The 10,390-nt window shown below is 33.7% G+C and overlaps 1 protein-coding gene and 1 long non-coding RNA gene across 3 annotated transcripts; both read right to left on the bottom strand.

Moving 5' to 3' along the window:
- On the bottom strand, positions 203-3,697 carry LOC109351791 (BTB/POZ domain-containing protein At3g22104-like). Of its 2 annotated transcripts, none has more exons than XM_019593416.1 (3): positions 3,265-3,697; positions 1,165-2,274; positions 203-792 (listed from the first exon to the last, which is right to left on the bottom strand). In XM_019593416.1, exons 1-3 carry the CDS (start codon positions 3,325-3,327, stop codon positions 355-357), a joined length of 1,611 nt encoding a protein of 536 aa, XP_019448961.1. In that variant the 5' UTR covers positions 3,328-3,697; the 3' UTR covers positions 203-354. The 2 variants fall into 2 exon arrangements, with proteins under 2 accessions (XP_019448961.1, XP_019448962.1); XM_019593417.1 differs by lacking the exon at positions 3,265-3,697 and adding an exon at positions 2,509-2,699.
- Positions 8,299-10,388, bottom strand: LOC109351799. The gene is made up of 4 exons (XR_002108288.1): positions 9,068-10,388; positions 8,894-8,958; positions 8,503-8,663; positions 8,299-8,417 (listed from the first exon to the last, which is right to left on the bottom strand). It is a non-coding gene; the product is annotated as an uncharacterized LOC109351799 (long non-coding RNA).

A 10,390-nucleotide genomic window follows, 5' to 3' on the forward strand; every position in this document is an offset into this window, starting at 1 on the left:
TCTGACAGGTCATATTTTAAACTTATAAGTGCCGGGTCAACCAAGAGGGATATTAGTTTGGAAATCGAATATGAGAATTGTAGCTTAGTTTTGAGCATCCTTCATGGACAAGTGCATACAATTAATGTCAATGTTCTCTAGACATGTTATAATGTGTATAATGTAGATACCAGGTAGACTTTTATTCAGAATTGTGTTTCAATTAAAATTTTCAATCTGAAACTCTTCAATCTTTTCCATTATTTGATGACTGTACAAACAAAATCTTTGTTCTTATCCAGTGCAAAACCATAACACACAAAATTATTTCCTTTGCTCTACAAAAATGAAAATTACAGTGGAAAAAGAAAACTCTCATGAACAGAGTTTGGGCAAGGATCTTGCATTACTCTGGCCTGATACTTTTGATTTTGTGATTTTTTCCATCTGAGATTGCATTTTCTTACAGATTTTCTCTAGTTCCATGACCCTGCACTGCATTCCTTGCAAATGTGTTCTTAGTTTCTCATTATCAGCTGAAACATCAAAGTTTTCATCATACAACACATCCTGTTCACTGGTTTTATCTTCCTTTCCTGAACTGCAAGGCGAATTGTTGTATGGTGTAGTACTAGGTGTAGGACGGAGTAAGTTGTTGAGCTTAGCCGGCCGAGAGATGAGAGCCTGAACTGCAGATTTTGGAGGAAATTTTGTGTTCTGAGAAAGGTGTAGATAAGCTTGAGGGGAAAGCTTCTCATAATTTAAACCACAGCACATCTTCACCCTATCTTCTTGTGACAATTGAGAATGTACCTATAACATTATTTAGTCAGTTCAATTACACTTGGATTAATTAGGCCATGAACTCAGTGGCAAATTCCAATTGTAGATAAGTTTAAGCTAAATTTTGAGACTTGAGACTATGTTCAGTTGTTCACATAAATATAAAGATTTAAATCTTTCTTAATCAAGTGGTTAGACATATGGCCGAAGTAAACAACAAGCACATTCACCAAGCATTTTCCTACTACTTGGAGTTAGCTACATGACTCAGACGACATCATGATGGCTTATCATAAACCATGTCAACACGAAAACTATTTACATCTATTGGTCTTTTCAATACATATGACCTAAGTTAAAGACTTCAGTATTTAAAAAGAAACTTCGAAAGAATTATTGTACCTCTAGATACATGTCTACTGCATGGTAGAGCTCATCATAAGAATCTCTAGCAGAATCTGGAAGTGCTGTGGCAAGAGCCAAGAACTTGGAAGTTTTTAAGCAAGGATCGGGTGCTATTTCTGCTATATACAAATCTATTAAGCCAGCAACTTTCCTCATCCGAATGGGAGTGACTAGACCAGTTCCTCCATGCAGGAATGCTTTCAAAATTCTCAGCACAAGGTTCACATCATATAAATAGCGTATTCCATAGGGAGATGGAACAAGCAAATTGTCCAAAGTTGCTTGATCCAAATGAGAACCAATCATATTCTCCAACTTGTTCCTGCTACATTTGCTTATGTTCAAACTCAAAGTAACCCGAAGAATCCCAAATAAATTCTTGCAAGAAATAGAACCATGATCCAGATTATAATGCATATCTAGGACCATTTCTATGATCTTGCACTTTTCATCAGTAGTAGCAGTGGAAAACTTTGCCTTCTGATAGTACAGCAAAAACTTGCTTATGACAACATGGTCTAACTTACGCGAAAGCATCGACTTTACCAACATTTCAACCAACAAGGGACTCAAAAATAGGAGATCCTCAAACCACCAAGTTGTACGAGAAGAATTTGTCTTTATACTTTCACTGCTTTTAGAGTCACACGAAAACCGAATTCCAGAACTATCTGTAGAACAACTTGAAGGGCAAGGACTTGCTTCACTTGCCAAAACTAGCCTCCCGACTAAGGTATCCAAACATTTCTCTAGAACCACAGAAGAATCTGTAACTGATGATACATTCTGACACTGCTTCAATGCAATCAAAAGGCCTGACCATGTCCAAAAGTTAATCTCTTGAAGTGTTTTTTCTGTTTGTTCAAATAAGTTAGAAACACCAGCCACAGATTCCTTCATTTCCATGAATTCAGCAGCACACCTTGTGAGTAACAAATTGGAGGGAGTTATATCAGTTGTTCCATTGTTATAACAGAATCTTAACATAAGCTCAAAACCTTCTGCACCTCCTGGAAAATCATTGAATATTACTTTCAGTTTCCCCCTGGCTCCACTTGATTTTCCAAATAATTTATCAAACTTTCCTGAGTACTGAGCAATAATTGTCTGCAAAAACTCATATTCAAAAAACAATGTTAAGTAAATGTACAATTCTCCAGGAACAGGTAGACTTGAGAGAAACTCCAACAGAAATTAATGCTGGATAAAAGGCCAATTGTCTGATTGTGGAAAAAGCTGTCAGTGACAACAGGTTAAATACTATAATATAATTACACCAAAAAAAACATGGAATCGCTTGACAAGAAAAGGAACAGGATAAAAAATTGGAAAATTCTCCACCTAGTTAAAGCTCCTAAACCAAAAAAAAAATGATTGGTACGTAGAGGTCGTTATAAGCAATAAATTGGACATGAGAGTAAGCATGAAGGATCTCCATCCTCAAATCATGTAGCATGGAAGGGTATATAAAAAATTAAATGACTTGAAAGCAACCTTTGGCCCCTCTCTAAAAATATGAATGAAACAAACAAAATGAAGATAAAAAACAATAAAGCCCCAGAAGACCACCATAATAGGAGCATTTAATGTGTGACAAGCAGCATAAAAATATATAATATAATAAAAACAAAAGAGGAAAAAAAGTATCTTGTGCTTGTGGTTTGTGATTATGGTGATGAAAGTATGGCTAGCATGGAAAAACAGAAGCTGTCCCACATCACTGCTATGTAGGTGCAAATTAATGATGGGTGGAAAGCTACAATCATTAAGTTACTGAGGGTAAGCATAGGAAAATAACAAATTAGAAAGTTCAAATCATTGGACCATAATCATTTCTAAATTCATGAGTAGCAACATTCAGCATGAAATGAAACCATAAACCAAAAGACTGATAAGACAAACTAACCATGTGACTACTATATTTGATTATTGGCATAGTATGAATCCTATAAACAAAACTCAAGGCAAAAATATAGATTAAGAGTTTACAGTAAAGGCATAGAAAGCAAAACATAAAAGGGAAAAAGTAAATCCTTGTCTAATGAAGTATGTAAAAAGTTCTGAAAAAAGCAAGAAAGAAGAGAAAGGGAGTGTTACCTTGTCCACAAAGAAGGTCTCTTCACCATTTACATCCACTTCAAGATTGCAGTAAGGCTCCATAACTTCAAAAACAAGTAAAGAAAACCAAAACACAACAGTAACCAAGAGTCCTTAATTAACTTATGGAAGGGAAACACAAGAAAAGATTAAACTAGGAGGAGGTAGAGCATAACAAAGGACACAAAGATGATATTCTGAAATGAAGAAGAAGACAAAGAGAAAGAAGACACGGGTCCTGTTAATGGGGTGTTAGTCAAACAGTGGTTAAGTAATGGGGTTCTCTGCAGGAATGCATACAACAAAGACAAAACTCAAGTGAACGAGAAGCAACAAGGCATGTAAAGACAGAAGAGTAACATATAAAATGTGTGAAGGGGCTACGAGTCAGAGAGAGTACACAACACAAAATGAGCAAGAGGAGAAGAAAAATAGTTATATAGTTTGTTTGAGCATAGCATAATATTAATATTATGGCATATGGCACCACAGCACAAAACCTTATTCTGACATTCCTGCTAAATATGACTAACCTCTTAAATAAATAATAATCACATAGTTTATGATTAATTCTGATTTATTTTCAGCAAGTCATGTAAAAATAATAATGGAAACTTAGATCTAAAGCTTTATTGCTGGCTTGGCTATTCTCTTATCCCATTTTCTCTAGTGTAAAGTCTCTATATCTGTGCACCCACCACTTAATTCCAATATTTTAGTGGCTTTCATGCCCCAACCCCCTCTCTCTCCCAATTTGGATCACGTGAAAATTAGATAGGTCAACTGTCGTTTAGATGGTTCAAATGTTGATTAAAAATATAAGATTTAAGTCATTAGATCTTAATTCAACTACCATATTTGATGAGGTCAACATACGTGAATATATAGTATTTTCTGAATATTACAATTGCCAATTAAACTAGTCATCTTTAAGACCAATTTTAGGGACTAATTCTATCTAACTTAGGATGTTTAAGGCAGGGGTGAGCATGATAGGCCCTAATGTTTATCCGCTTTGACCCGATCATAATTGTGCCCAAATAGAGTCAGGTCTTGTCATATTTTACCAGGTCTAGGTTCAAGTTCAAAAATTAGACCAAATGTTATTCAGGGCTGGGTTGGGGATGTTGGTGGATAAAGAAAGATGGACACTAAGAATTGCGTAATATCAATTTTTCGGCCTCGCTTAGGTTCCTATCGATTCTCCCCGGATTTGAGGATCACCTTTGACCTGCCCGACATGCTGTTGACTTGGAGATGAATTCTTCGGCAGTACCTTCTGCGGTCGTTACGCTTAGTATGGTCTGACCCAACTTGTCTCGTGGTCACAGATTTATCATATTTGTATGTGTCTCTATTTAATTGTGTATAGAGTAATAATATCTTTTTGATCAAAAAATTATTGATTCCCTATTTCCCCCCTCATATATGCATCTTAACAATATATATATATATATATATATATATATATATGATTTCATATGTCAAATTACACATCTATAATGACAAGTAAAATATAAAGAAGAATTTATACAAAACAGGTATGCATTATTTTTCAAAGGTTGTCTCAATTGATATTTGTGGTGGGGTTAACTTTGGTTCTAGGGCTGGATTTAAAAAAATGATCATACCAACATTTAGGATCGGTAAAAGACAATGCTGACTCGACCTATGCTTACTCCTTCTTTAAACATTAATTTAGATTTTTCATTCTTTAGCTAACAAAGTAAATTAAATTATATAATATGAAAGTAATAAAAATTATAATTATATAGAAAATTATAAATATTTTTACTATCTACTTTCATAGGCTGAAGGTGCATGTTGTAGAGATGAAAATTTTCAACTTTTAATTGATACGGTTCATCCATCTTTTAGATTAATGTCCTTACTCCTTATCTAATCTCACAATTTACATGACAGGGTAGTATGACTTAGTTGTTATTGAAAATATATGTGTTATCCAAAATCATGTCTGATAACCTGTCTCACCCCAAAACAAAAACAAAGTTAGTGAAATATGTAATTCATATCGACCTTACTGTGAAACAGAGTAAGTTATTTAGTTTTTTTGGTAGTTGTTTGTATATCTATTTCTTTTGCTGACTTGTCAAGATCATTGTTCTGTTTCGTGTACAACTATTTGTTTGCTATTTCAAGTACTTCATGTCCACATGCCTGAATGTAATTTGAAGTGGATGGTGTCAATTGCACTCTGTTCATTCAGATCTCAATTTATAGCTGTAGTTTGCAGTAAAATTTTCTCTTGCAGGTAAGGAATGTGTTAGGAGTACTAAATTGAGTAGAATAAGAAACTCAATATGGTACTTAGCTATGAGACTTTCCTATCTAATAGATTAGTTTTTGGGTTGGACTCTCCTCACGTGCAAGTCCTAATAGTATGTTATGATTCCCTTTGTCAAAATTATGAGGGAAGGGAGAGCAGATAGTGTGTAATTTTATCTTCCAATTTTCAACTATGCTGAATTCTTCATTGAAAGTAAGTGCTTTGAAGTTTGAACTGGTCTTCATCTATGATGGGTACAAAGAATAATAACATGAATGAACTTGTTTTCTAAATGTTGTCTGGAAAATAATGGTATGTGATTGTGTGAATTTTGGATTGGTTTAGGTGGTGATGATGGTTGTTTTTATTTGTTGTCATATTTATGCAATGGTGGTGATAGCAGTTCCATATTTAACGCATGGTGAGTTGTGGAGGTGTCAAATGACAATAGTTTTTGTCAGGAGTGAACATTAATCGAGTTGGATCATGTAAGATTTGTCCTTTCATCATTAGAGCACTCATACATGGGATCCACTTTTTGTTTTTAAATAAATTTAATTTGTAATTTTTCATACTTTTTATATAATTTAAATAGTGAGAAATTTGACACAAACTTCTTAAACTTTATATATTTTGAAAATAGACATTATAAATTATTTTTTATTCCTAATTAATGCAATGAAACAGGTCAGGTCTGCAACTTTCACCTCCCACATGAACTTAATGCAATTTTACTAGATAATAAATGTTCAGAAATGTATATCAAGGTATTAGCAAAAAATCATGTCTACTCTAGAACTTTCCTCTGATTTTAATTACTTTCCTTTTATAAGAAAATTCACTATTTTCACACAGGTTAAAGAAATTAAAAAGTTAATTAATTGTTTTGATTTAATAAAAAATATACAAATTAATATGCAACATGTGACATATGAGAATTTTGTTCAATTAAATGTGATATTATAGTACATGAAGGTAGCTAAGTTTTGCTTATATCAGACCAAAAATGTTGATGTTTTTTTGTTTATAATTGGATCACATTGTATCATAAGCTTTCCACACTCCCCTAGGAACTATCCTCCAAATTTTAATTAATAATGCACCTCTAAAAAGTTCAATTTAAACCAAAATGCAATGTAAAACAAGAAAACAGTACTTTATTTATAATAAAGAAAATCAGTAGACAATATACCTCCCAATCTAACCACTTGATCAACTATGATGATGGTAGTTAAAATCGTGTGCCGGCACATGAGATCGCACATTTTTACGTGTTCCGGCGGCACAACAGTGTTCGATCCCAGATACATGTTCGAGAGGAGGTGAAATCATGAAAACGTCGGGTAGGATCGTGGAATCAGCGCTTCCACCGTTCCTAGGTGCGGAGGTTCAACGGTTTGGACCACAACCCGTTTCTCGACCCATTTTTTAACCCGGTTTGAAAAAAACCCTAATTTCCTAATTGAATGGCCCATTTCAGGCTTTGAAGGGGTAGAAGTGTGGAAGTAAAGTTAAAAATACTAAAATCAGACTTACACGTTGCACAGTCATCTATACCTCCATTGTCCATAAGTTCTTCTTCTCCTTCTTCGTTTTACAAAGTGAAGATAACCTTCATCTTCTTCTTTTCTCTTTTCTTCTTTCTATTCCTTTCTCTTTCTTTCTTTCTCTCCGTTCTCCCTTTCGTTCTCTCTCTCTCTTCTGTTTTTCTTCTCTTCTTTCTTCTGGTAAGTGTTAAAGTATCATTTATGTATGTTATTAGTTTAGGTAATACATATTATTTATGTGTATGTTATATATATATATATATATATTATTTATCTTATATATATTTATATATGTTTTTTTATCACTTGTTATTTGTTTATATTTTCAGTTTATTGACTATTGATGACATTCCATCTGATGATGAGTAGATTGTGGAACGCAATAATGATGATAAGGAGCATTTGGATGGTCCAAAAGGTGATGGTGATAATTTGATGTTCGGAGTCCTTGGAAAAAATATTGAGGAAGATATAGACGACGTTGAAGAAAATGAGGATGAAGCCCCTTTGGAATATGATTATCGACAATTTGATGTGAATGATTTGTTAAATTGGATTGAGTTGCATTAAGACTTATGTTTTTATAGATTTGGAATTACCTTTTTATCAAATGTATACTTTGAGATTGGGTTTGGAATTATATTTCTAGCAAACAACATTTGGATGTGGATTTATGTCTACTACATTATATATATGAATTTATTAAGTAGGATCTTCCGAGTCGTGTTACGATCCTACATTTACGATCTTTGACCCCCTCTCAATCCTAAGTAGAATCTCGATTTTGACTACCTTGACCATGATAGTATCACCAACACTTTGAAAATGCTTCCAGATATCATTTAAGTAATAGGAAAATATAAAAAAAAAAATTGGAGAGTAATACCAGTAGAGTCTAAGTATAAGACAACTCGTTAATGGTAGTACATTAGCAGACAAAATCGGAAAACAAAATTAATAAAATTATCAAGAAAAACCGAGATTTTTATTACCTTAATGGTTTTATATCAGACATAGACATCAAGATTGGTTTCATATCTATAGTATGCCAACACAAGCAGCCTTAATTGCAGTACCATGTTAGAAGAAACAAGAAAGACAGAGAATCCAGTTCCTACCCATCATAACATAAATATATGAGAAAGTAACTTTAATACACAAAAGAAATCGTCAATGAGTTAACATATAAACACTCACCTATTTTACATATACTTTGAAACAATAATCAATGAGTTAACATATAAACACTCACTTGTTTCCCAGTGTCCCGCTTTGCATTTCTAATGTAAACCTCAACTGCCATTTTCCATGTAACGTATCTGTCTCAAGAAAGTTGATGTTATACACATAATAAGTGTCATAAGCAATACATTTCTAATGGAAATTTTGACCATGGGATATCACCTGGGCACGCTGTCCATCATGTTTATATTCACAGGTAAAACTCCAGGAGTAAAATGAAATGTCTTTGGAAGCTTTCATACACACCATGCGTGGGTAGTGCAGATACTACTTTTGTCAAAGTCCCGAAGAAAAGAATAGACTTCCTGAATAATCTTTAAAGCCTAACGCAAAATGGAATCAGAAATTTTATAAAAATCTAATGGGGAAGGAAAAATGTTGATATCTTCACCAGAAAGCACAAATACATTGCACAAAAAACCCATTGCAGCAGCAGGCCCCACTCTCAACCTATAATTTTGATTCAACCCCAAAGGTTTAAAACCCAAAACACGCATTATCATTACACCAACCTCACAAGAATAAGTCATTTAAACAAATAAACTCTCTGTACCATATTGCAGGAGGCACTGTAGAATGTTCTTCTGTGTATACTGCAGCTTGGCCTAAAATAGCAACCTGTAGCAAACATAATAGATATTGAGGTTCGTAGTCAGTTATACAAACAAGAATTGCTTTTATATGATTCGTTTTCTTCTCTAAGACTGTATTTTCCAGATTCACCTACATGTTTAGAAATACGGGAAAATTAATAGCAACGTTCAGCTCTCAACATCAATTGTTCCCAAGCCCAATAAATTCCTTTCTCATTCTCTTACAGGGTAGAGACTATAGAGATTAACCTCCAGCAAACTCGTCAAACAGAGAGCAACCAATTTAAAGGCCAAAACAGAAAAACAATACAACTTTTAGTAAATTAGTAAAATGTATATGTAAAACAATAACAAATGAGACTCCCTCCCAAACATGTAGCATGTTAAACTCACATGAAGTTCAAACCACATTCGAGTATTAACAAAATGAGCTGAAAAAGGATTGTTGTTTTATGGATAATATTTGAATAGAGCATCAATAACAGAGTTGAGTCTTCAATATAACACCATCTCAAAATTCATGCATGTTAATTCTAATTTTTTTGGTACATGTTACTTTACTACCATCATTAGAGAATATAATGAAACTATTCATCACAAAAGAGGGTCACCCTTTTACATTTTGTCTCTAACAATTCTCAAAGTTGTAATGTAATTTAATAATTTCGAATTCTACCCCTACACATCAGCAGATCAGCTTAGATTGCATGCAAATCACCAGTAAAATAAATTACATGTAATAGACCAAAATCTCATGTTGAGTCTAAACACTAACTAATCCCTAAATTTAAAAGACTAAAACAACAAACTAAATGCTTGAGCAGGGGGTGAGAAGTACTAATAAGAATAACATTGGCAATACTGTGGAAGGTTTTGAAAACCTTCGTAATAGTCAATGCATCAGGTTTCTGCATCAAAGACTGTAATGAACGGCTTGCTTTGGCAAAAATGCCAAGATCACCTTTTCCTACCAAATAAAAGACAACAAACAATATTCTCTTGATCAAAAATTCTAACTCTTGGAAACAATTTGAAAATATATGTAAGCGCAAGAATATGATTGAGTATTATGGATCTATGGTATTGTTCATTCCATATAGCCGACCTCACCTGCTGATATTAAAGTTTGATTGTTTTTGTTTTATTGCAAGAACATCAAGAAAGAATCACAACCACCTTATACTGCTTCTTAATCTGAACTTCAGTCCTTCCATATGCCTCAGCATGCACCTTGATAATGAAAGCATTGCAATTCCCATCTCCAACCCTTCATTTATCATCACCAATAATATGCCTTCTTTGGAAGAATAACATTGCAGAAAACAAACGAAAACTCCATAGACATGGGTTAGAAACTTCACTACTTTCTTGAGCAAGATTTCAGCCCTATTCCAATATCATCAAACAAATCGAGAATTGAGAAACTAGGGAGATATTATGCTCAAACCTCAGATGAA

The sequence above is a fragment of the Lupinus angustifolius genome, chromosome LG07 (genome assembly GCF_001865875.1).
Source record: "Lupinus angustifolius cultivar Tanjil chromosome LG07, LupAngTanjil_v1.0, whole genome shotgun sequence".
In the NCBI taxonomy this organism is placed as follows: domain Eukaryota; kingdom Viridiplantae; phylum Streptophyta; class Magnoliopsida; order Fabales; family Fabaceae; genus Lupinus; species Lupinus angustifolius.

Coding starts and splice junctions, on each gene's coding strand:
- LOC109351791 (XM_019593416.1), bottom strand. CDS start 3,327: ATGGAGCCTTACTGCAATCTTGAAGTGGATGTAAATGGTGAAGAGACC. Junction 2,275..3,264: donor AGACCTTCTTTGTGGACAAG/GTAACACTCCCT, acceptor GAGTTTTTGCAG/ACAATTATTGCTCAGTACTC. Junction 793..1,164: donor CAGTAGACATGTATCTAGAG/GTACAATAATTC, acceptor ATAATGTTATAG/GTACATTCTCAATTGTCACA.